This window comes from Diorhabda sublineata, chromosome 5 (assembly GCF_026230105.1).
Source record: "Diorhabda sublineata isolate icDioSubl1.1 chromosome 5, icDioSubl1.1, whole genome shotgun sequence".
In the NCBI taxonomy this organism is placed as follows: Eukaryota; Metazoa; Arthropoda; class Insecta; order Coleoptera; family Chrysomelidae; genus Diorhabda; species Diorhabda sublineata.
The window spans coordinates 36488111-36516094 of NC_079478.1; the positions used below are offsets into that span (position 1 = coordinate 36488111).

Below are 27984 nucleotides of genomic sequence, written 5' to 3' on the forward strand. Positions count from 1 at the left end.
AAATATTCAAACCGGACCTGTATTCAAGTACAAAAGAAACTCCATTGGGTAAGTAGAAATTAAATTTTTTTGGCTGGTCCTCGTATAACAATATCAAATTTTTTATGTACCATATAGAATACATTTTCATATTATTGTCGAATAATTTGATATTCCCCTGTATAACTTATAAAAAATCGTATATAGTTTATAATCTCATTAATATTTTTATTATAAAGTATAACTAAAAAATATATTCAAACCGGACCTGTATTCAAGTACAAAAGAAACTCCATTGGGTAAGTAGAAATTAAATTTTTTTGGCTGGTCCTCGTATAACAATATCAAATTTTTTATGTACCATATAGAATACATTTTCATATTATTGTCGAATAATTTGATATTCCCCTGTATAACTTATAAAAAATCGTATATAGTTTATAATCTCATTAATATTTTTATTATAAAGTATAACTAAAAAATATATTCAAACCGGACCTGTATTCAAGTACAAAAGAAACTCCATTGGGTAAGTAGAAATTAAATTTTTTTGGCTGGTCCTCGTATAACAATATCAAATTTTTTATGTACCATATAGAATACATTTTCATATTATTGTCGAATAATTTGATATTCCCCTGTATAACTTATAAAAAATCGTATATAGTTTATAATCTCATTAATATTTTTATTATAAAGTATAACTAAAAAATATATTCAGACCGGACCTGTACGTAGATAAAAAGTGAAGACAACCGCCATCTTGTTTTACAAATATAAATAGACCATATACCTACACTAGTTATAAATTTGTAATTGTAGACATCGTTATTATTTTAACTATTGATATTAACAGTTTGTAATTTATTTCTATTGAAAACTATATTTTAATTTCAAAATACAAAAATTAAATACCAAAAATCATATAAAAGTATTAGAAAGACTTTCTTGAACGCCTCGGAACTGTCAAAATTAATCATATGATTGCAATCGGCTTTGTATTAGAAGCTTTACACTGTTGCCAAAGTTATAGTAAAACAATACTTACGTCAAAATAAGTAGGATCGTCAATTTAGATGAAATAATTAGTAGAAAAATATCCTTTATTATCTTGAAACAGGTGTGTAAATCACTAATTATAAACTAAGTTAAAAATATTAGTAAAACGAGCAAATTGTATCCATACTTAGCATATTTGGCAACGTTGCGATAATTAGACATCTGATGTAAGATTAGTAAAACAACGTTGCCATATTTACAGTTATTTTCTTGAGTTTATTTTTTTTTAAATTAATATCAATAAAAAAGTTAAAAGTTTTATTATGAACTTTAACAATAAGTCGATAAAAAATAAGAATTTTCCATTAATTTTATATAAAAACGTCATCTTTTTTAACTTTTTTTAGTAATAATTATTACAGACAGATACAACCGGCAAACACGCAATAACCTCGAGTAAATTAAAGTGTTGGGAGAAATGACATTAGAAATTCAATGTTTTAGTTAAAATGTGTAATAATATTAATATGTGCCTTTTTTGGACAACTTTAAATGATCTGTTTACATACAACGAAACGAATTATAGAAACCAACCTCACAAAAAATATGAAAAAACTAGTTTTAACCAGTTCAATGACTAAGCCAAGCGAACATTGTAGGCAACAGTCAGTTCATTATATCGCTTTCTTCGTGTTTGTGTTAAAATTTTTTGTGTTTGTGTTTATAAAAAAAGTTATTTCAAATAAGAACTATTCATGAAGATTTTTCGTTAAAATATCCTCACATTTAATACAGGTAAGTAACGGAAAAATATTAAATAATCACGATTGAGGGCAATGAACTTTATTAGGATAAAAATCATGAAAAACAGTTTACAACCTTAGAACAATCCATGTTACGAAAATTGCAATTTGTCTTAAAACTGATCAAAAATTATAAAATTGTGAGAATTTTGATATAAAAATCAATTCCATGATAATTTTCTCGTAGAAATGGGGTTATAACATTGGAAAAATCGAATTTAGTACAGTCAATTTTACGAAAATCTCAAACTGTGTTATTAATGATAAGAAACATATGAAATTGTCAAAATTTTTAATTAAAAATCAATTTCACGATAATTTTCTCGTAGAAATGGGGTTATAACATTGGAAAAATCGAATTTAGTACAGTCAATTTTACGAAAATCTCAAACTTTGTTGTAAATGATAAGAAACATATGAAATTGTAGGAATTTTCAATTAAAAATCAATTTCACGATAATTTTCTCGTAGAAATGGGGTTATAACATTGGAAAAATCGAATTTAGTACAGTCAATTTTACGAAAATCTCAAACTTTGTTGTAAATGATAAGAAACATATGAAATTGTAGGAATTTTCAATTAAAAATCAATTTCACGATAATTTTCTCGTAGAAATGGGGTTATAACATTGGAAAAATCGAATTTAGTACAGTCAATTTTACGAAAATCTCAAACTGTGTTATTAATGATAAGAAACATATGAAATTGTCAAAATTTTTAATTAAAAATCAATTTCACGATAATTTTCTCGTAGAAATGGGGTTATAACATTGGAAAAATCGAATTTAGTACAGTCAATTTTACGAAAATCTCAAACTTTGTTGTAAATGATAAGAAACATATGAAATTGTAGGAATTTTTAATTAAAAATCAATTTCACGATAATTTTCTCGTAGAAATGGGGTTATAACATTTTAAAAATCGAATTTAGTACAGTCAATTTTACGAAAATCTCAAACTGTGTTATAAATGATAAGAAACATATGAAATTGTAGGAATTTTTAATTAAAAATCAATTTCACGATAATTTTCTCGTAGAAATGGGGTTATAACATTTTAAAAATCGAATTTAGTACAGTCAATTTTACGAAAATCTCAAACTGTGTTATAAATGATAAGAAACATATGAAATTGTAGGAATTTTTAATTAAAAATCAATTCCACGATAATTTTCTCTTAGAAATGGGGTTAGAACATTGGAAAAATCGAATTTAGTACAGTCAATTTTACGAAAATCTCAAACTGTGTTATAAATGATAAGAAACATATGAAATTGTAGGAATTTTTAATTAAAAATCAATTCCACGATAATTTTCTCTTAGAAATGGGGTTATAACATTGGAAAAATCGAATTTAGTACAGTCAATTTTACGAAAATCTCAAACTGTGTTATAAATGATAAGAAACATATGAAATTGTAGGAATTTTTAATTAAAAATCAATTCCACGATAATTTTCTCTTAGAAATGGGGTTATAACATTGGAAAAATCGAATTTAGTACAGTCAATTTTACGAAAATCTCAAACTTTGTTGTAAATGATAAGAAACATATGAAATTGTAGGAATTTTTAATTAAAAATCAATTTCACGATAATTTTCTCGTAGAAATGGGGTTATAACATTTTAAAAATCGAATTTAGTACAGTCAATTTTACGAAAATCTCAAACTGTGTTATAAATGATAAGAAACATATGAAATTGTAGGAATTTTTAATTAAAAATCAATTCCACGATAATTTTCTCTTAGAAATGGGGTTAGAACATTGGAAAAATCGAATTTAGTACAGTCAATTTTACGAAAATCTCAAACTGTGTTATAAATGATAAGAAACATATGAAATTGTAGGAATTTTTAATTAAAAATCAATTTCACGATAATTTTCTCGTAGAAATGGGGTTATAACATTTTAAAAATCGAATTTAGTACAGTCAATTTTACGAAAATCTCAAACTGTGTTATAAATGATAAGAAACATATGAAATTGTAGGAATTTTTAATTAAAAATCAATTTCACGATAATTTTCTCGTAGAAATGGGGTTATAACATTTTAAAAATCGAATTTAGTACAGTCAATTTTACGAAAATCTCAAACTTTGTTATAAATGATAAGAAACATATGAAATTGTAGGAATTTTTAATTAAAAATCAATTTCACGATAATTTTCTCGTAGAAATGGGGTTATAACATTTTAAAAATCGAATTTAGTACAGTCAATTTTACGAAAATCTCAAACTGTGTTATAAATGATAAGAAACATATGAAATTGTAGGAATTTTTAATTAAAAATCAATTCCACGATAATTTTCTCTTAGAAATGGGGTTAGAACATTGGAAAAATCGAATTTAGTACAGTCAATTTTACGAAAATCTCAAACTGTGTTATAAATGATAAGAAACATATGAAATTGTAGGAATTTTTAATTAAAAATCAATTTCACGATAATTTTCTCGTAGAAATGGGGTTATAACATTTTAAAAATCGAATTTAGTACAGTCAATTTTACGAAAATCTCAAACTGTGTTATAAATGATAAGAAACATATGAAATTGTAGGAATTTTTAATTAAAAATCAATTCCACGATAATTTTCTCTTAGAAATGGGGTTAGAACATTGGAAAAATCGAATTTAGTACAGTCAATTTTACGAAAATCTCAAACTGTGTTATAAATGATAAGAAACATATGAAATTGTAGGAATTTTTAATTAAAAATCAATTCCACGATAATTTTCTCTTAGAAATGGGGTTATAACATTGGAAAAATCGAATTTAGTACAGTCAATTTTACGAAAATCTCAAACTGTGTTATAAATGATAAGAAACATATGAAATTGTAGGAATTTTTAATTAAAAATCAATTCCACGATAATTTTCTCTTAGAAATGGGGTTATAACATTTTAAAAATCGAATTTAGTACAGTCAATTTTACGAAAATCTCAAACTGTGTTATAAATGATAAGAAACATATGAAATTGTAGGAATTTTTAATTAAAAATCAATTCCACGATAATTTTCTCTTAGAAATGGGGTTAGAACATTGGAAAAATCGAATTTAGTACAGTCAATTTTACGAAAATCTCAAACTGTGTTATAAATGATAAGAAACATATGAAATTGTAGGAATTTTTAATTAAAAATCAATTCCACGATAATTTTCTCTTAGAAATGGGGTTATAACATTGGAAAAATCGAATTTAGTACAGTCAATTTTACGAAAATCTCAAACTGTGTTATAAATGATAAGAAACATATGAAATTGTAGGAATTTTTAATTAAAAATCAATTCCACGATAATTTTCTCTTAGAAATGGGGTTATAACATTTTAAAAATCGAATTTAGTACAGTCAATTTTACGAAAATCTCAAACTTTGTTGTAAATGATAAGAAACATATGAAATTGTAGGAATTTTTAATTAAAAATCAATTTCACGATAATTTTCTCGTAGAAATGGGGTTAGAACATTGGAAAAATCGAATTTAGTACAGTCAATTTTACGAAAATCTCAAACTGTGTTATAAATGATAAGAAACATATGAAATTGTAGGAATTTTTAATTAAAAATCAATTCCACGATAATTTTCTCTTAGAAATGGGGTTATAACATTGGAAAAATCGAATTTAGTACAGTCAATTTTACGAAAATCTCAAACTGTGTTATAAATGATAAGAAACATATGAAATTGTAGGAATTTTTAATTAAAAATCAATTTCACGATAATTTTCTCTTAGAAATGGGGTTATAACATTGGAAAAATCGAATTTAGTACAGTCAATTTTACGAAAATCTCAAACTGTGTTATAAATGATAAGAAACATATGAAATTGTAGGAATTTTTAATTAAAAATCAATTCCACGATAATTTTCTCTTAGAAATGGGGTTATAACATTGGAAAAATCGAATTTAGTACAGTCAATTTTACGAAAATCTCAAACTGTGTTATAAATGATAAGAAACATATGAAATTGTAGGAATTTTTAATTAAAAATCAATTTCACGATAATTTTCTCGTAGAAATGGGGTTATAACATTTTAAAAATCGAATTTAGTACAGTCAATTTTACGAAAATCTCAAACTGTGTTAAAAATGATAAGAAACATATGAAATTGTAGGAATTTTTAAATAAAAATCAATTACACTATAATTTTCTTTAATAATCCCTCAAAATACAATCGACACAAAAATAAATTCCAAAATCACAGTGACATTCAACAAGGTTTATATCTAGGATCAATGGTACCAATTTCCCCTGTATTTTTAATCATGAATGTACTTCCCGCCGGTCCTGGCGGCTTTTTCCCGCCGTAGTTGAGATTAGCAGTAGTGCAAAACATCAAATCGAGCTTCTCCCCTCCAAAACACACCGAAGTAACCTTAAAACATTTTTTTTTTCATCAATAAAATTGTTACAAAATGTAATCTCGTCGAAACGAACCTGCGGCGATGGGACTTTGAGTTTTTCTATGATTTTTCCATTTTTCGGGTGGAATTTTACGAGAAATCCAGCGAAAACCGCGCACACCCACAATTCACCTTTGTTGTTCATCGCTAAACCGTCAGGTTTACCATCCAAACATTCAGCTTTAAAATCAAAAGCAACTCTTTCATTACCTAAAATATTAAAGTTAATAAGGTCAATTAAATAGACAATTTTCTTCATTTTTCCACTCAAATTATTTGAAATTTGTTTCTCCGAATTATTTTTATCCAATATATTTTTCGAATGGTCCTCGTATACTCAATAACTTATTACGTATTAGTAATTAAACATATCCGATATAAAGTAAACAAGAAAATTATTAAAAAATCTAGTTTAAACTAGTTTAATTAATAATCCAAAAGTTTATGAATCATTTTTGACATTATAAAGACAATTAGGACCACAGAATTAAATATAAATGTCTAAATTGTAAACAACATCATTGCACATGTAGGGAATATTACATACTAAACGTTGGTAACCATGAGACATCAGTCTACAGTGTTGTCAGACGTATTATTGATATTTACGTTTAAATATTTTTTTTATGTATTCATTGTGTTAAACGCAATTAGATTTTTTTTTTGAAAATATTAATAGAAAATGTGTTAAAAACATAAAAATTGACACTTATTTAGATATATATATATATATATATATATATATATTTATATATACAATCCTTAATATTTTCGCTTTTTATGTAAAGTAATATAATAATAGGAAAAAAATTACAACGTGGCAACGGCGTAATAGTTTATTCGTACTTACACATTTTCCCGTCATCGAAATCGTATTCGAATACTTTGTGTTCTAGCGTGTCAATCCAATACATTTTCATTGTTTCCGTGTTCCACGCCATACCATTGCAAATTCCCACTTTGCTTTTATGTTTTTTTATCACACCTTTTTCTATACTGTACAATTGCCCTCGCCCCGGCTCGAAAAACGCTTTTTCCGGATAAAAAGGTCCCATAGTACCTTCAAAGTTTCCCGATTGGTATCGATAAATCGATATAAAATTAATTACACTCACCTGACCATAACCTTCCCCAAGGATCAACTTTGGTACCATTAAGAGCGTTATCTTTCAATTCCGGTTCTGTATCAATTTCTTGTAGCACTTCGACTTTTTGAACTTTATCCGATTTTCCATCCCAATCGACAAAACAAAATTTTCTTGCAATACCAGCAATGTGTCTGGTATCAGATCCTTCGATAGGGAACATAAACACCAACGGTTCGTTAGCTATAACAAATTTGTCATAAAAAATGTACTTATGTAATATATCAATAAGGTCTATTATCATTTAACACCCATATCATTTCGTTATTCTAATAAACTCGTCCATCTAGCGGCAAATACGTGAAATATAGAACACGTGTACGTCATTTTCTAAATCTAATATTAAGAATAAAATTTCTCGTTTTTAAAACATCCAGCTTGATAAGCCCCAAACAAAATCTTCACGGGAGTTCTTTAAGCCAGATATTCTAAAAATTTTATTCTTCTTTTTAACTAAATTAATTATCAGATCGCGGAAATCGCATTCTCACCAAATATAGAACTTTAAATAAACACCCCTCGTAAATTAAAATAGACTCGTCCGTCTATTGGTATTAACCAGCGTTGCCATATTATCATATTTGTAATGGATATTCTACGTTCGTAAATTTAACACAATATTACTTACTGACTTTAGCTTTGACACATTTTCCACATTTAGGATCGTAAGTATGTACGTTTCCGTTGGGTATGTCCACCCAGTATATTTTTTTCGTCTGATTATCCCATGAAATTCTGGTACCGATTCCGAGCGGTTCACAGATGGGTACAAATTCAGCTTTACTGCATCCTCCCTCACTATAATTTCTTATTAGGTTTCTAAAATTGATTTTTGTGAAAAATACTATTGAATACGTCATTTAATTTGAATTATGTCAAATATATATTTTAGAAAGTGTTATAAACCGAGTATTTTATAATCAATATATTTTGAATGATAATTAGATAAGATAGAATTAGATCCGGCAACGTAGCGTCTGCGTCTGATTTATATCCAATATGGTTGACATTGCAATTTATATTTATGATTAAAAAAGGAAATCTAATTAAAAAAACTTTGTGATTTTGAAAATAAAAGTTAAAATTGTGTTTTTTTAATAATTCAACCAAGTAAAATTCGTAGACGATTGAAATATAATGAATATCAAAATGCGGTACCTGTTAAAATATTTTGTCACATTAGTTGTCGGTTTAGCTGAACGGAATAATTTTAAATAAGCCATTTTACACTAAGAAATGATTTAGTAAACCGAATGACAAGATTACCGGAATTATTTTATGACATTTCAAACGAACTAACATGATTTTGGAAAATTTATTAACATTAGTTAACGACGTTAGCAAACTTTAAAATAAACAAAGAGTTTTCATTTTTTTTAGATCATAATAATGAAAATTCACTCAAATTGTAAAATCCGGTTCATTAAAACCGTCCAGGATTGAGTCAGTTTCCGGTATGAGTTGTGAAAAGTTAGGCCTTTGAAAATCTCGACTTCTGATGATCGTATTAAAAAAATTTTTTTTTTCAAAACGTGTAATTTTTAAACGACTAACTTTTCATAGTTCATAACGGAAGCTAATATCAGTTTTTCAAAGGAAAATCTTGAAAAAATTGGAGAATTTTTTTTTTTCATTTGAAGCTTGTAAAAAATTTGTAAATATAATTTTAAAAATTTTGTTCATATTGTATATGGAACTACGACTTTTGATCTGTCGATGGCATGAAACTCCATCTGAAAATCTTTAATATTAACCAAATAAACAACAAATTAAAAAAAATATGTAATAAGTCAGTTTTCGCGGTCGCCATTTTGAATTTTTGCAATTTGAAACCACAAACTTTTCCAGAAATAGTTTATCTATGATCCTCTGTGTCGATTGCAGTGAACCCCATTTTAAAATTATTAATATTAACCAAATAAACAACGATTAAAAAAAAAATATGTAAAAAGTCAGTTTTCGCGGTCGCCATTTTGAATTTTTGCAATTTGAAACCACTAACTTTTCCAAAAATAGTTTATCTATGATCCTCTGTGTCGATTACAGTAAACCCCATTTTAAAATTATTAATATTAACCAAATAAACAACAATTTAAAAAAAAAATATGTAAAAAGTCAGTTTTCGCGGTCGCCATTTTGAATTTTTGCAATTTGAAACCACAAACTTTTCCAGAAATAGTTTATCTATGATCCTCTGTGTCGATTGCAGTAAACCCCATTTTAAAATTATTAATATTAACCAAATAAACAACAATTTAAAAAAAAAAATATGTAAAAAGTCAGTTTTCGCGGTCGCCATTTTGAATTTTTGTAATTTGAAACCACTAACTTTTCCAAAAATAGTTTATCTATGATCCTCTGTGTCGATTACAGTAAACCCCATTTTAAAATTATTAATATTAACCAAATAAACAACAATTTAAAAAAAAAAATATGTAAAAAGTCAGTTTTCGCGGTCGCCATTTTGAATTTTTGCAATTTGAAACCACTAACTTTTCCAAAAATAGTTTATCTATGATCCTCTGTGTCGATTACAGTAAACCCCATTTTAAAATTATTAATATTAACCAAATAAACAACAATTTAAAAAAAAAATATGTAAAAAGTCAGTTTTCGCGGTCGCCATTTTGAATTTTTGCAATTTGAAACCACAAACTTTTCCAGAAATAGTTTATCTATGATCCTCTGTGTCGATTGCAGTAAACCCCATTTTAAAATTATTAATATTAACCAAATAAACAACAATTTAAAAAAAAATATGTAAAAAGTCAGTTTTCGCGGTCGCCATTTTGAATTTTTGCAATTTGAAACCACAAACTTTTCCAGAAATAGTTTATCTATGATCCTCTGTGTCGATTACAGTAAACCCCATTTTAAAATTATTAATATTAACCAAATAAACAACGATTTAAAAAAAAAATATGTAAAAAGTCAGTTTTCGCGGTCGCCATTTTGAATTTTTGCAATTTGAAACCACTAACTTTTCCAAAAATAGTTTATCTATGATCCTCTGTGTCGATTACAGTAAACCCCATTTTAAAATTATTAATATTAACCAAATAAACAACGATTTAAAAAAAAAATATGTAAAAAGTCAGTTTTCGCGGTCGCCATTTTGAATTTTTGCAATTTGAAACCACTAACTTTTCCAAAAATAGTTTATCTATGATCCTCTGTGTCGATTACAGTAAACCCCATTTTAAAATTATTAATATTAACCAAATAAACAACAATTTAAAAAAAAAAATATGTAAAAAGTCAGTTTTCGCGGTCGTCATTTTGAATTTTTGCAATTTGAAACCACAAACTTTTCCAGAAATGATTTATCTATGATCCTCTGTGTCTATTGCAGTAAACCCCATTTTAAAATTATTAATATTAACCAAATAAACAACAATTTAAAAAAAATTCGTAAAAAGTCAGTTTACGCGGTCACCATTTTGAATTTTTGAAATTTGAAACCACAAACTTTTCCAGAAACAGTTTCTCCATATTTCCATATGTTAATAATTCCATTTTGCCAAAATTTGCCGAATCGATAAACAAATATACAAAATGTTTAACAATTTTCGTAAAATTCAGGGTTGAAATTTTTTTTTTAAATCTACTTGAGGGCACAAGATTTCCTAAAATTTCGATCTATTTTTTTGAGCGACAAAAAATAAAAAAAAATTATTACCATAAAAATTTCTAATTTTCAGAATACTAAACTGATTAATTAGATAATTTAAAGTTTGTAATATTTTTTCGATCCTTAAAGAAGAAAAGTATGTTTTTATTAATTTTCCCGCACTAATAACATGTGTATAATAAAAAAAAAACATTTTATTTACGTGTTTATTAAAATTTGTAATACATACAAACATCGTTCAGGATAATTATGATTGGGATAAAATTTTTTAACAACGGCAACACTGCGAGAACCGAGATTGTGTACGTTTGGCGCTAAGACAGTAGTCGCTTCGACGCCATTAATGTGAGTTGTTCGTTTAATAAGTAGTTGTCGATAAAATCATAATTCCACTCTTATTTCACATCCTAATTAGAAGAATTATAAATTGTTTAGTGTTATTCTTTATATCTATCTCCTTTAAAACCAGTGGTGCCAGTATTTTTTATAATATAAGTTGTACCGGCAGGACTAGGTGGAATTACGTTCCCTACAGGAATTCTCGCAGTGGTTACGAACATTTCGTCAAGATTTTTACCACCGAAGGCTATCGAGGTAGGCTACAAGAAAAATTATATATTTTCACTTTTTTCCAACTAGTAAAATTTTGTATTTCACCTGTGGTGTATCGAATACTATCTTATCTAGCATATTTCCATTATTGGGATTGAATTTAACAATAACTGATCCAAATATGGCCGTCACCCATAAATTACCGTCTTTATCAATGGTTAAACCGTCCGGTTTTCCATCTATACCGTTCGAATTAAATTCAAAAACCACTTTTTCGTTACTAATTTCCCCATTTTCTGAAATATCGTATTGGAAAACTTTCGGTTGTAACGTATCTACATAATACATTTTCATATTTTTCGTATCCCAAGCTAAACCATTCGAGATACCAATATTCGAAAGTTTTTTTTTCAATTTTCCTTTTTCCAAACTGTATAAAGCACCTCTGTTTGGTATTGTTTCACCTTTATCATCAGCGGGGCCCATTGTACCTAAATTTACCATTAATATAATAAATAATACCTTTTAACATGCACTTACCTGCCCATAGTCTACCCCAAGGATCGATTTTTCCACCGTTAAATCGATTATCTTTCATATCCGTTTCGACTTCTGTAATCGGTTCGATTTTAGATACCTCGGGACTTACGCCATCCCATTCAACGAATACTAATTTTCTTGTTAAACTAGCTATGAATTTATTATTTGATCCTGCTACAGGAAACATGAACCCCAAAGGTTCATTACCTATAAATACAATCGAATATAAAAAAAAAATAAATTACGTTTTTAGTATTTAAAATGAAACACTATGGCAACGTTGTAACTTACATTCACAGAGGATGCAATTTTATTATTGGGATGTCTGTCAGTAGGAATTTCAAGTTTGTAAGTTGGCAACTCTTGACCCGTGGTAGCCATCTTGGATAAATTTATACAAACCCCTTTTTTTGTATATATCTCCGTAAATATCGATCTCAGAAAAAAATTGTACAGACATAATTTGTAGCAAATTGCGTTGTCTAAAATTTTGTTCATATAACTTTTTTTCATAAAATTAAAAATAAAGAAGTTATTGATGAAAATAAGAGAAAATTTTCTTTTTTGTTATATAACTTTTTATTTTTCCATTTTAACAATAAAATGATCTTCGAATAATTTTGTAGTCAAATATTAGATGAAAATGATTTCAAAAAAAAATCAGGTCGATCAAAAATTTAGGTTTTTGTAAAATTTTCTTTCATTTTTCTTAATAACTTCTTTATTTTAAATTTTATGAAAAAAAGTTATATGAACAAAATTATAGACAACGCAATTTGCTACAAATTATGTCTTTACTATTTTTTTGTCAGATCTGTAGTTACAGAGATATAACAAAAATGCCGTTTTTCCAAGATGGCGACCGCGGGACAATTATTACAACCGTATAAACTTGGAGTTGAACTCCTAGTGACCCTCCCCATATCTCAATAATATCTAAAACAAGTAACATTTCGATTGAAAACATATTTCCTAATAATTACTACAAATGGATAAAACCGGCAAACACGCAATAACCTCAACTAAACCAGAGTGTTTATAGGGGGTAATGACCCGTAGAAATTTGGTCTGGGAGTTTAATAATATTAATATATAACTTATTTGGACGATTTTTTATGATGTGTTTACATGAAACGAAAGAAAATATAGAAAAAAATTATACAACTTACCTACTTTCGCTTTCGTGGTAATTTTATTTTTCAAATCGTACCTGTATACAACAGAATTGGGTAAATCGACGAAATACGCGTTATTTGTACAGTCATCAAAATGGATTCTGGTACCAACATCGAGTGGTTCACTTATAGACACAAATTCATATTTAGACATTTTGAACTAAAAATCGAATTAGATTTTTTTTTTATAATCACCTACCTAACACTAAATATGATTTATGTGTAGAATGTGTAGAATTATGTAACGATGATATCAAATTCAAGGTTAAACTACATGTTAGATATATCTACATTTATATACCGGATTTAACGAAAAGTCCTTACGTGTTTATATTATATTTATTAATTTCTATAAATTATTTCCTTAATTTTGATAATAATTCTAATCGAAAAAATACATTTTGAAATATTTATCGATTGTTTGAATTGAAACACAAAATATACAAGGGTTTTTGAAACATTGAAATGATCGTTACTTATTTTATAAATAGTTTAATATTAAGTAATAATGGCATTTTTGTTATAATTTTTAATATTAGTATACGTGGAAAATATTATATATTTTATAAATTTTGGAAATGCAAACCTTTCTGAATTAACTGTTTAATTCATACAATGACGTGTAAAGTAAGACGTTGACGAATGACAGATGACAGATAATGTCATTTCAATACTTAATCGAATTTTCTGTAGTTGATACAATGACGTGAAAGTAAGACATTGACAAATGACAGATGACAAAATGTCATTTTAAAACTTAATCGAATTTTCTGTGTACGACATAATGACGCAGACGAATGACAGATGACAGAAAATGTCATTTCAAAACTAAGTCGAATTTTCTGTGTATGACACAATGACGCAGACGAATGTCAGATGACAGAAAATGTCATTTCAAAACTCAGTCGAATTTTCTGTGTATGACACAATGACGCAGACGAATGACAGATGACAGAAAATGTCATTTTAAAACTTAATCGAATTTTCTGTGTATGACAGAATGACGCAGACGAATGACAGATGACAGAAAATGCCATTTCAAAACTCAGTCGAATTTTCTGTAGTTGATACAATGACGTGAAAATGACAGATGACAGAAAATGTCATTTCAAAACTCAGTCGAATTTTCTGTAGTTGATACAATGACGCTGACGAATGAAAGATGACAGAAAATGTCATTTCAAAACTCAGTCGAATTTTCTGTGTATGACACAATGACGCAGACGAATGACAGATGACAGAAAATGTCATTTTAAAACTTAATCGAATTTTCTGTGTATGACAGAATGACGCAGACGAATGACAGATGACAGAAAATGTCATTTCAAAACTCAGTCGAATTTTCTGTGTATGACACACAATGACGCAGACGAATGACAGATGACAGAAAATGTCATCTCAAAACTCAGTCGAATTTTCAGTGTATGACACAATGACGCAGACGAATGACAGATGACAGAAAATGTCATTTCAAAACTCAGTCGAATTTTCTGTGTATGACAGAATGACGCAGACGAATGACAGATGACAGAAAATGCCATTTCAAAACTCAGTCGAATTTTCTGTGTATGACACAATGACGTAGACGAATGACAGATGACAGAAAATGTCATTTCAAAAAAATATTAAAACGGAAATTTTTTATACAACCCTCGTATATGATACTAATAAATCAAGTCAAGTAGTTGGAAACGCAAAAATAGTTTCAAAATTACGATTTTTAGTATCGATAATAAAACTGACTAATTTCAGTTTTTGTTTGTTATACTTTAACAGTAATAATTTATTTTATTACATAAAATTTGCTATAAATGTTGTTTAATCATATCATAATATATTTTTCAATGAAAAAAAAAGTTTTTGGTATTGAAATTACGTTTTTTAAAAAAAAATTGATATAGATCGATGGTTTTTGTGTAATAATATCAATACTACAACCGGAATCTTCTTTATTTGAAAATTGACTTGATATTACGCGGAAATATACAGGAAATTTCACTCTCATTTTCCTGGACTAATATTAATATCTACGTATTAAGATAAAAAGAAACATTCAGTCAACACAACCTCAGTTTTTATTGCCTAGTGTGACCCGCTCAAGGTTAGTTCTGATTATTTCTAGAGAATTCTAAACTGTGTGTATCTTTAATATAAATTTAAAAGTAGGTATCTGTCGCTTACAAATAAAATAAAAACAAAATTTTTGCTTTGACATTTTAACACGCATGATATTTAACATCAGAGTTTCTAAAATATTTTCACAATAATTCACTCATCCTAACAATGACCTCGTTTCTAAAAAAACCCCAATTATTTTTTATTACGAAAATACGAGGTGTAATCAAAAAGTGTTTACGTAAACTGTATTTACGAGGGCTATGAGATATTTGACGCCCGGCAAACTATTCTTCTCTATAACCTCCAAATGAGGTATATGTTGTTCAAAATGAGGTACCTCAATACCAAAATGTGAGTTCCTTGCAAGATTAAACTACTTTGCGCGAACTGAATCTCTGGAAACGGCGTAGCTTCGCTGAGATCTCGGCGTTCGAGTCTATACGAGAGAGAAGGTAAGGTATATTGGTTTTTCCTAAAAAGGGTATCAGATATATGGGCTAGGATTAATTTACTAGTATGCTTTTAAGATATAAGTTCAATTTGAAATATCCTGGTTCATATATCGGTCAGATGTGGACGTATTATCGTTTTATTGATAAAGTCACGAATTTGTACACGTGTGGGTTCACGAAAACGTTGTACGACGCGAACTGGTTGAGCCGGTCCGTCGGTTATCGTCGGGCTGCTGTTTCGGCGAATATGTAGGTTTGTTGGTTTTACCTAAAAAGTGTTTACTCAGCAAACGACTCTCCAAACAATTTGAAACCGTATTGGACTGTGGAAATGGACGAAACATTCCACCAAATATCAATTCCATTCCTCTATCGACGATCGGATCGATTCGACTGCCATCACTAATCTTCTATCTCTTTCTCTCTTGCTGTTTGTTAATTACTTCCTGTCGAACGTTGTACTAATAAAAATGAATATTTTAGAAACGGAAAAATGCAAAGCAAACGCACCGTCGCTATTTTATTAATCGCCTTGTATAATTGCCGAACGTATAATTTTAGCGTCGTTGAAAAAATGAATCCCAAAGTGGAATTATTGGAGGATATTCCTTCCGTCGAATTGGGGGAAGGACCGCACTGGGACGTCGATACTCAATCTTTATTTTTCGTGGATATATTCGGTCACTCTATACATAAATATACACCGACCACTAAAAAACACTCCAAAGCTGTAATAGGTAAGAAAAAAATCGATTTTTGCTTATAATTTCGATATAATCTTAAGCCGGTTTCACACGACGTGCGGTATAAAAAGATACCACGCGTGAAACTCGATTAAAATTAACCGTATCGTGTAGACGCGGTTTAACGCGACGAAATATATCTGCGGTAATTGTGCGTGTGAAAATTTCGAAAAAAAGCGTCGATAAGGGTGTATATTCACCCTTAAAAAGCAAATCTCCCGGAATTTCCGTTAGAATTAGGGTTGAAAATACACACCACGCGTTAAACTCGATTAGGATTAACCGTATCGTGTAGACGCGGTTTAACGCGACGAAATATATCTGCGGTAATTGTGCGTGTGAAAATTTCGAAAAAAAGCGTCGATAAGGGTGTATATTCACCCTTAAAAAGCAAATCTCCCGGAATTTCCGTTAGAATTAGGGATGAAAATACACACCACGCGTTAAACTCGATTAGGATTAACCGTATCGTGTAGACGCGGTTTAACGCGACGAAATATATCTGCGGTAATTGTGCGTGTGAAAATTTGGAAAAAAAGCGTCGATAAGGGTGTATATCCACCCTTATAAAGCAAATCTCCCGGAATTTCCGTTAGAATTAGGGATGAAAATACACACCACGCGTTAAACTCGATTAGGATTAATCGTATCGTGTAGACGCGGTTTAACGCGACGAAATATATCTGCGGTAATTGTGCGTGTGAAAATTTCGAAAAAAAGCGTCGATAAGGGTGTATATTCACCCTTAAAAAGCAAATCTCCCGGAATTTCCGTTAGAATTAGGGGTGAAAATACACACCACGCGTGAAACTCGATTAGGATTAACCGTATCGTGTAGACGCGGTTTAACGCGACGAAATATATCTGCGGTAATTGTGCGTGTGAAAATTTCGAAAAAAAGCGTCGATAAGGGTGTATATTCACCCTTAAAAAGCAAATCTCCCGGAATTTCCGTTAGAATTAGGGGTGAAAATACACACCACGCGTGAAACTCGATTAGGATTAACCGTATCGTGTAGACGCGGTTTAACGCGACGAAATATATCTGCGGTAATTGTGCGTGTGAAAATTTCGAAAAAAAGCGTCGATAAGGGTGTATATTCACCCTTAAAAAGCAAATCTCCCGGAATTTCCGTTAGAATTAGGGATGAAAATACACACCACGCGTTAAACTCGATTAGGATTAACCGTATCGTGTAGACGCGGTTTAACGCGACGAAATATATCTGCGGTAATTGTGCGTGTGAAAATTTGGAAAAAAAGCGTCGATAAGGGTGTATATCCACCCTTATAAAGCAAATCTCCCGGAATTTCCGTTAGAATTAGGGATGAAAATACACACCACGCGTTAAACTCGATTAGGATTAACCGTATCGTGTAGACGCGGTTTAACGCGACGAAATATATCTGCGGTAATTGTGCGTGTGAAAATTTCGAAAAAAAGCGTCGATAAGGGTGTATATTCACCCTTAAAAAGCAAATCTCCCGGAATTTCCGTTAGAATTAGGGGTGAAAATACACACCACGCGTTAAACTCGATTAGGATTAACCGTATCGTGTAGACGCGGTTTAACGCGACGAAATATATCTGCGGTAATTGTGCGTGCGAAAATTTCGAAAAAAAACGTCGATAAGGGTGTATATCCACCCTTATAAAGCAAATCTCCCTGAATTTCCGTTAGAATTAGGGGTGAAAATACACACCACGCGTGAAACTCGATTAGGATTTTGCCGTATCGTGTAGACGTGGTTTAACGCGACGAAATATATCTGCGGTAATTGTGCGTGTGAAAATTTCGAAAAAAAACGTCGATAAGGGTGTATATCCACCCTTATAAAGCAAATCTCCCTGAATTTCCGTTAGAATTAGGGGTGAAAATACACACCACGCGTGAAACTCGATTAGGATTTTGCCGTATCGTGTAGACGTGGTTTAACGCGACGAAATATATCTGCGGTAATTGTGCGTGCGAAAATTTCGAAAAAAAACGTCGATAAGGGTGTATATCCACCCTTATAAAGCAAATCTCCCTGAATTTCCGTTAGAATTAGGGATGAAAATACACACCACGCGTGAAACTCGATTAGGATTTTGCCGTATCGTGTAGACGTGGTTTAACGCGACGAAATATATCTGCGGTAATTGTGCGTGCGAAAATTTCGAAAAAAAACGTCGATAAGGGTGTATATCCACCCTTATAAAGCAAATCTCCCTGAATTTCCGTTAGAATTAGGGATGAAAATACACACCACGCGTGAAACTCGATTAGAATTTACCGTATCGTGTAGACGCGGTTTAACGCATCGAAATATATCTGCGGTAATTGTGTGTGTGAAAATTTCGAAAAAAAGCGACGATAAGGACCTGTCGGAATGACAGGAGGTGGTTGAATGTCCTGTTTAATATCCATTCCATGGATTTTGTCCGGGGGTAGATGCACTACTTATTACAATATACACGTGGGGGTTGTTTCGAGACATAACCTCAAAATTATTTACGCAAAATTTTCCATATGTTGATACGGACGAATTTTAAACGCTCTAGAAAGTAAAATTTAATGCAAATTTATTTCCCGTATGAAAAAATTTTGATTTCTAATCGTTATTTTTACAAAATTTTTATTTAAATATTTTTTTTCGTTCGTTTTGTGTTACAGATTTACATAAAACTTCTCCTGACGATAAATATGATAGTAAGTACGTTTATATAAAAATTTTTTCGATATTTCATCATTCCTATGTATATACGAGGTGTGTTCGAAAAAAAAAACGACAGTTTAATTGAGTTTAAGTTACATCCTTTGAAATCTAGTTTATTTATGAATTTATTTCTATTAAGATCGTTCCGTGGTATCTCTAAATATATACAGGGTGATGCAGCGTAACTTCCTTATAGATGACGTCCACTATTTTCGATATATTTCTGAAATTCCCTTTGTACGCACACAAACCACATAGAAAAAATCGCCAAGGATCAAATCGGGAGAACGAAATGGTTCAACGGGACAAAATCCTTTCAACACGTTTACCACGAACCAATAATTTCAACTCAGGAAATACATTGAGACCTTGAGTTGATCCAAATTCGTTTCAAGATTAATTGAGGTTAGGTTTCAAACCAGTAGCGCGTTCCAACAGTTCCCGCTCGATCACGCATAACGTATGAATGAAAATTGAGGCCCTTATGGCGAATTTTTCACATAAAACGATCTGAAAGTTCAAGGCCGGACGTTTGTTTGGAGACATAACGTCGTGGTGGTTGTTACTTTGAAGAAAATGCTTCTAGAGTCGCTTCCTTTTGCCTTTGTAATCCCTTTGGTCATTCATTGAGGCTATCAAAGATTTTAAATTGCTTCTAAGGATCGCTGTCTTCGATTAAACGGTGTATAACTGCAATTGCTATGACTGGAAAGACCTTGTTGGTTCTAACTGTCTTGGTAATCACTTTGTAGACCTTTTGGTCGCTAATTGAGGCTCTTAAATAGCTGAAAATCCTTTTGACCATCACTAGCTTTGGTAAAAGGATCTATTGGTGCCATTACTGTGTTAGGAAAGACCTTGTTGGTTCTAACTGTCTTGGTAATCACTTTGTAAACCCTTTGGTCGCTAATTGAGGCTCTTAAATTGCTGAAAATCCTTTTGGCCATCACTAGCTTTGGTAAAAGGATCTATTGGTGCCATTACTGTGTTAGGAGAGACCTTGTTGGTTCTAACTGTCTTGGTAATCACTTTGTAAACCCTTTGGTCGCTAATTGAGGCTCTTAAATTGCTGAAAATCCTTTTGGCCATCACTAGCTTTGGTAAAAGGATCTATTGGTGCCATTACTGTGTTAGGAAAGACCTTGTTGGTTCTAACTGTCTTGGTAATCACTTTGTAAACCTTTTGGTCGCTAATTGAGGCTCTTAAATAGCTGAAAATCCTTTTGACCATCACTAGCTTTGGTAAAAGGATCTATTGGTGCCATTACTGTGTTAGGAAAGACCTTGTTGGTTCTAACTGTCTTGGTAATCACTTTGTAGACCTTTTGGTCGCTAATTGAGGCTCTTAAATAGCTGAAAATCCTTTTGACCATCACTAGCTTTGGTAAAAGGATCTATTGGTGCCATTACTGTGTTAGGAAAGACCTTGTTGGTTCTAACTGTCTTGGTAATCACTTTGTAAACCCTTTGGTCGCTAATTGAGGCTCTTAAATTGCTGAAAATCCTTTTGGCCATCACTAGCTTTGGTAAAAGGATCTATTGGTGCCATTACTGTGTTAGGAGAGACCTTGTTGGTTCTAACTGTCTTGGTAATCACTTTGTAAACCCTTTGGTCGCTAATTGAGGCTCTTAAATTGCTGAAAATCCTTTTGGCCATCACTAGCTTTGGTAAAAGGATCTATTGGTGCCATTACTGTGTTAGGAAAGACCTTGTTGGTTCTAACTGTCTTGGTAATCACTTTGTAAACCTTTTGGTCGCTAATTGAGGCTCTTAAATAGCTGAAAATCCTTTTGACCATCACTAGCTTTGGTAAAAGGATCTATTGGTGCCATTACTGTGTTAGGAAAGACCTTGTTGGTTCTAACTGTCTTGGTAATCACTTTGTAGACCTTTTGGTCGCTAATTGAGGCTCTTAAATAGCTGAAAATCCTTTTGACCATCACTAGCTTTGGTAAAAGGATCTATTGGTGCCATTACTGTGTTAGGAAAGACCTTGTTGGTTCTAACTGTCTTGGTAATCACTTTGTAAACCCTTTGGTCGCTAATTGAGGCTCTTAAATTGCTGAAAATCCTTTTGGCCATCACTAGCTTTGGTAAAAGGATCTATTGGTGCCATTACTGTGTTAGGAGAGACCTTGTTGGTTCTAACTGTCTTGGTAATCACTTTGTAAACCCTTTGGTCGCTAATTGAGGCTCTTAAATTGCTGAAAATCCTTTTGGCCATCACTAGCTTTGGTAAAAGGATCTATTGGTGCCATTACTGTGTTAGGAAAGACCTTGTTGGTTCTAACTGTCTTGGTAATCACTTTGTAAACCTTTTGGTCGCTAATTGAGGCTCTTAAATAGCTGAAAATCCTTTTGACCATCACTAGCTTTGGTAAAAGGATCTATTGGTGCCATTACTGTGTTAGGAAAGACCTTGTTGGTTCTAACTGTCTTGGTAATCACTTTGTAAACCTTTTGGTCGCTAATTGAGGCTCTTAAATAGCTGAAAATCCTTTTGACCATCACTAGCTTTGGTAAAAGGATCTATTGGTGCCATTACTGTGTTAGGAGAGACCTTGTTGGTTCTAACTGTCTTGGTAATCACTTTGTAGACCTTTTGGTCGCTAATTGAGGCTCTTAAATAGCTGAAAATCCTTTTGGCCATCACTAGCTTTGGTAAAAGGATCTATTGGTGCCATTACTGTGTTAGGAAAGACCTTGTTGGTTCTAACTGTCTTGGTAATCACTTTGTAGACCTTTTGGTCGCTAATTGAGGCTCTTAAATTGCTGAAAATCCTTTTGACCATCACTAGCTTTGGTAAAAGGATCTATTGGTGCCATTACTGTGTTAGGAAAGACCTTGTTGGTTCTAACTGTCTTGGTAATCACTTTGTAAACCTTTTGGTCGCTAATTGAGGCTCTTAAATAGCTGAAAATCCTTTTGACCATCACTAGCTTTGGTAAAAGGATCTATTGGTGCCATTACTGTGTTAGGAAAGACCTTGTTGGTTCTAACTGTCTTGGTAATCACTTTGTAAACCTTTTGGTCGCTAATTGAGGCTCTTAAATAGCTGAAAATCCTTTTGACCATCACTAGCTTTGGTAAAAGGATCTATTGGTGCCATTACTGTGTTAGGAAAGACCTTGTTGGTTCTAACTGTCTTGGTAATCACTTTGTAAACCTTTTGGTCGCTAATTGAGGCTCTTAAATTGCTGAAAATCCTTTTGACCATCACTAGCTTTGGTAAAAGGATCTATTGGTGCCATTACTGTGTTAGGAAAGACCTTGTTGGTTCTAACTGTCTTGGTAATCACTTTGTAAACCTTTTGGTCGCTAATTGAGGCTCTTAAATAGCTGAAAATCCTTTTGACCATCACTAGCTTTGGTAAAAGGATCTATTGGTGCCATTACTGTGTTAGGAGAGACCTTGTTGGTTCTAGCTGCCTTGGTAATCACTTTGTAGACCTTTTGGTCGCTAATTGAGGCTCTTAAATAGCTGAAAATCCTTTTGACCATCACTAGCTTTGGTAAAAGGATCTATTGGTGCCATTACTGTGTTAGGAGAGACCTTGTTGGTTCTAGCTGCCTTGGTAATCACTTTGTAGACCTTTTGGTCGCTAATTGAGGCTCTTAAATAGCTGAAAATCCTTTTGACCATCACTAGCTTTGGTAAAAGGATCTATTGGTGCCATTACTGTGTTAGGAAAGACCTTGTTGGTTCTAACTGTCTTGGTAATCACTTTGTAAACCTTTTGGTCGCTAATTGAGGCTCTTAAATTGCTGAAAATCCTTTTGACCATCACTAGCTTTGGTAAAAGGATCTATTGGTGCCATTACTGTGTTAGGAGAGACCTTGTTGGTTCTAGCTGCCTTGGTAATCACTTTGTAGACCTTTTGGTCGCTAATTGAGGCTCTTAAATAGCTGAAAATCCTTTTGACCATCACTAGCTTTGGTAAAAGGATCTATTGGTGCCATTACTGTGTTAGGAGAGACCTTGTTGGTTCTAGCTGCCTTGGTAATCACTTTGTAGACCTTTTGGTCGCTAATTGAGGCTCTTAAATAGCTGAAAATCCTTTTGACCATCACTAGCTTTGGTAAAAGGATCTATTGGTGCCATTACTGTGTTAGGAAAGACCTTGTTGGTTCTAACTGTCTTGGTAATCACTTTGTAAACCCTTTGGTCGCTAATTGAGGCTCTTAAATTGCTGAAAATCCTTTTGGCCATCACTAGCTTTGGTAAAAGGATCTATTGGTGCCATTACTGTGTAAGGAGAGACCTTGTTGGTTCTAACTGTCTTGGTAATCACTTTGTAGACCTTTTGGTCGTTAATTGAGGCTCTTGAACAGCTGAAAATCCTTTTGAGCATCCCTAGCTTTGGTAAAAGGATCTATTGGTGCCATTACTGTGTTAGGAGAGACCTTGTTGGTTCTAATTGTCTTGGTAATCACTTTGTGGACCTTTTGGTCGTTAATTGAGGCTTTCCAAGGTTTGAAAGTACCTCTGGTTTTGATAGAAGGATGTATTACTTCCATTATTATCATTGGAGAGACTTTCTTGATCTTAAATGTCTACCTAGTCACTTGGTAGTCTCTTTGGCCACTCATTGAGGCTTTCTAGAATGCTTCGTACTTCTCTCCTTTCGAACGACATCAACCGACTGCTTTTTTTTGAATACCCCTCGTAGTATAACTTACCTAGCGGACAACAACATTGTGACGTTTCCAACTATCCATTTCAGAAATAAATATGGTGAGTTTGATCATTCCGATCAAAGGAGAAAAAGACAAATTCATCGTTAGCGTCGACAGAGAATTGTTGATCGTCACTTGGGATGGCATCGCCGAAAAACCGTCGAATTACCAAAAATTATACGAAGTAGATAACGAGAGAACAGAACTTCTCACGAATAGGTTCAACGACGGAAAATGCGATCCTTCTGGAAGAATTTGGGCCGGTAAGTGATTCACCTGTGTCGACTATATCACCCAAATGAACGATCCTCTCGTCGAAACGACGCTTTGAAATTCCTATTGCATTTAAAACTGATTATATCGACTATTTCAGCTTAATTACGTTGGTAAACCCCTTTGGTCGCTCTAGTTCGCTCCTGGAGGTTCTTCAAAATCCTCCAGAAAATGGAGAAGTCTTGTCGATCCTAATTGTCTTGGTAATCCCTTTGCAGTCCGCTTGGTCTCTATTGGAACCTCACCAGGATTGGAAAATCCTTCCTAAAGTCACCGGCTTTCGCAGAAGGATCTTACTGTGAATGGAGACCTTGTAAGTCCTAATGAGGATCCGTTGCTACCATTATTTGAAGCCTTGTAATTCATAATTGCCTAGGTAATCACTTAGTTAACTCCTTTAATAGCTCTAGTTCATTAAGGCTCTTCCAAGTTCTCCTAGAGCCATCTTAGTAATAGTTTTGGAGTTTGTCCAGCCTCTACCAAAGGCTCTACGGAATTGAAAACTCCTTCTAGAGTCACTGGCTTCAATACGAAGATCTATGACTAGCATTACTATGAATGGAGAGGCATATTTGGTCCTAGTTGCCTCGGTAATCAATTTGAGGTCCCTTTGGTTCATAAAGGTTCTTCAGAATCACCTCTAAAGTTCTTATAAGGTCACTGAGTCATATATCAAGGTCTATCATAGCCATTACTATTAATTGAGAGACCTTGTCGACCCTAATTGTTTTTCCAGTCCGCTTGGTGTCTCATGGGGGCCGTCTAGAATTGAAAAATCCTCCTAAGGTTTAGCTGGCATTGTTGCAAGTATCTATTACTACCAATACAGTGATGGTAGAGGTCTTGTAGTCCCTTTGGTCTTGGTAAAAGGGTCTATCAATACAATTATTATAATAGGAGAAGACTTGTCGACCATAATTATCTTGGTAACACCTTTCGGTGTCTCAAAGGAGCTCTCCAGAATCGAAAACGAAAAAAGGCGTTGCTGATATTGGTACTAGTACCTATTAATACCAAAACTGTAATTGGGAATGTTTTGTAAGTCCTAATTGATTTGGTAATCACTTGGTTAACTATTTTAGTTGTTTTAATCCTTAAAGCTCCTTAGAGGTTTTCGGAATATGTTCTTAGAGGTATTGGTTTTCGTTTAAAGTTCCGTACTATGACTGTAGACACATTGTAAGTCCTTTTGGCCACTGAAAGAGGCTCTCCAGAATTAGAAGATCCTTTTAAGAGCTACTAGCTTTGGTAACACCTTTCGGTGTCTCAAAGGAGCTCTCCAGAATCCAAAAATCCTTATAAGGCGTTGCTGATATTGGTACCAGTACCTATTAATACCAAAACTGTAATTGGGAAAGTTTTGTAAGTCCTAATTGATTTAGTAATCACTTGGTTAACCCTTTTAGTTGTTTTAATCCTTAAAGCTCCTTAGGGGTTTACGGAATATGTTCTTAGAGGTATTGGTTTTCGTTTAAAGTTCCGTACTATGACTGTAGACACATTGTAAGTCCTTTTGGTCACTGAAAGAGGCTCTCCAGAATTAGAAGATCCTTTTAAGAGCTACTAGCTTTGGTAACACCTTTCGGTATCTCAAAGGAGCTCTCCAGAATCGAAAAATCCTTATAAGGCGTTGCTGATATTGGTACCAGTACCTATTAATACCAAAACTGTAATTGGGAAAGTTTTGTAAGTCCTAATTGATTTAGTAATCACTTGGTTAACCCTTTTAGTTGTTTTAATCCTTAAAGCTCCTTAGGGGTTTACGGAATATGTTCTTAGAGGTATTGGTTTTCGTTTAAAGTTCCGTACTATGACTGTAGACACATTGTAAGTCCTTTTGGTCACTGAAAGAGGCTCTCCAGAATTAGAAGATCCTTTTAAGAGCTACTAGCTTTGGTAACACCTTTCGGTATCTCAAAGGAGCTCTCCAGAATCGAAAAATCCTTATAAGGCGTTGCTGATATTGGTACCAGTACCTATTAATACCAAAACTGTAATTGGGAAAGTTTTGTAAGTCCTAATTGATTTGGTAATCACTTGGTTAACCCTTTTAGTTGTTTTAATCCTTAAAGCTCCTTAGGGGTTTTCGGAATATGTTCTTAGAGGTATTGGTTTTCGTTTAAAGTTCCGTACTATGACTGTAGACACATTGTAAGTCCTTTTGGTCACTGAAAGAGGCTCTCCAGAATTAGAAGATCCTTTTAAGAGCTACTAGCTTTGGTAAAAGGATCTATAACAGCGATTTTAAAGGATAGGGGATCCTGGTGACACAGAATAGGAAAATCTTCTCGGAATGCTTGTTTTAATACAAGAATCTTCCACTAGGTTAAATCCTTTTAGTTTTTAACAGACTTTGACAATTGCAGATAATATGTACAGTAGTTTCTTCTTTTATCTGATGGTGATATGAAAGTTTTTGCTCATCAGCAGCCAATTTTCTTTTTCTTGGAGTCAAATCCATGAGTTAAGGGTCAGTAGTCGAATTTGATCGAAAACGGTTTCCGGATTTCAGTATGATGTAAAAAAAATATTTTTGCAAGGTACGATGGGTGAAGAACGAGTGAACGGTCAACCGGTACGAGGAAGAGGATCTCTTTATTCGTTCGAAAATAAAACTGTAACGAAACGCCTCGGTCAAATAGGCATTTCGAACGGACTAGCCTGGAACGAGGAACTTAAAAAAATGTACTACATCGATACGTTCAAAGATTGCGTCGAGGAGTACGATTTCGACATTAGAACCGGCAACATGTGTAAGTAATTCAGAAAAACAAATGGAATTCGTTCCACCGAAACGTCAATTTCAGCTAACGGTAAACCGATTTTCGACCTGGATAAAAACAAAATAGGAGGATTTCCCGATGGAATGGCGATCGATACCGATGGAAATTTATGGGTGGCGGTATTCAACGGGTACAAAGTCATTAAAATCGATCCCAGGAAACCCGAAACGCTTTTAACGTCGATCCCGATACCGGCTAAACAAGTGAGTGATTTTTGGTGGAATGAAACGGATTTTTGTAATTTTGTTTTTTAGGTTACGTCGGTGGCTTTTGGAGGGGCGAATTTGGACGAGTTGTACGTGACGAGCGCCCGATTCGCGATCGATGGAGTGGTGCTTCCGCCGCCGCAACACGGGGGTGTTTACAGGGTTACGGGACTGGGGGTTAAGGGGTATCCGGGAGATGCGGCGGTTTTGTGAAATGAAAATCGGAGTAAATTCATAATATAACTTTTAATATTTCGAATAATAATATTAATAAAATGATATTTATATAAATGTTATTAACTATAAAAAAAATCACACATATACCGTCTCTTTGGAAATAATTAAAAAAAGAGCAATGGAAATAGTGGCGGGTTGATTGGAAAATAAATTCATGCAAATTGGAAGTTTTTTTTTTATTTTTGTTCAGGTATTTAATGTGATATTTGGGATAATAAATCTTTAATTCCACTGTTAATGTTAAATGTTTGTTTTGGTGGAATATTTAGGAACACTCTGAAATGTTAGAAGTCTTCAATTCCACCAAATATTAAATTTTAACAAAAAAATTCATCAAATAAACTTTTTATTTAAAATTGTTTGTTTTGGTGGAATATTTAGGAACACTCTAAAATGTTTGAAGTCTTCAATTCCACCAAATATTAAATTTTATCATATAAACGAGTTTATTAAAGTGGATCTTTTATTTTGGTGGAATATTTAGGGAAAATCCCCAAAATATTTTAATGTGAAAATGAAGATTTTGGGAAAACGAAATCATTTTTTTTTTCCTAACAAA

General features: G+C 32.3%; 2 protein-coding genes across 12 annotated transcripts; one reads left to right on the forward strand and one right to left on the reverse strand.

Annotated features, from left to right (window-relative positions):
• The first annotated feature begins 1421 nt into the window (after positions 1–1421).
• Positions 1422–27592, forward strand: LOC130443755 (regucalcin-like). Of its 10 annotated transcripts, none has more exons than XM_056778546.1 (8): positions 1428–1773; positions 11475–11560; positions 16365–16540; positions 19204–19239; positions 23974–24189; positions 26740–26952; positions 27007–27185; positions 27237–27592. In XM_056778546.1, the coding sequence occupies exons 3-8, from the start codon at positions 16378–16380 to the stop codon at positions 27399–27401; spliced, it is 972 nt and encodes a 323-aa protein (XP_056634524.1). In that variant the 5' UTR covers positions 1428–1773; positions 11475–11560; positions 16365–16377; the 3' UTR covers positions 27402–27592. The 10 variants fall into 10 exon arrangements, with proteins under 10 accessions (XP_056634528.1, XP_056634524.1, XP_056634526.1 ...); XM_056778548.1 differs by lacking the exon at positions 11475–11560 and adding an exon at positions 15685–15803; XM_056778545.1 differs by lacking the exon at positions 1428–1773 and adding an exon at positions 15685–15803 and having other exon boundaries at positions 11437–11560.
• LOC130443757 (regucalcin-like) lies at positions 5978–13536 on the reverse strand. Of its 2 annotated transcripts, XM_056778552.1 has the most exons (6): positions 12059–12167; positions 7964–8154; positions 7306–7518; positions 7041–7250; positions 6225–6400; positions 5978–6162 (listed from the first exon to the last, which is right to left on the reverse strand). In XM_056778552.1, exons 1-6 carry the CDS (start codon positions 12064–12066, stop codon positions 5998–6000), a joined length of 963 nt encoding a protein of 320 aa, XP_056634530.1. In that variant the 5' UTR covers positions 12067–12167; the 3' UTR covers positions 5978–5997. The 2 variants fall into 2 exon arrangements, with proteins under 2 accessions (XP_056634530.1, XP_056634531.1); XM_056778553.1 differs by lacking the exons at positions 5978–6162; positions 6225–6400; positions 7041–7250; positions 7306–7518; positions 7964–8154 and adding exons at positions 11159–11565; positions 11624–12009; positions 13228–13536 and having other exon boundaries at positions 12059–12265.
• Positions 27593–27984: the final 392 nt, after the last annotated feature.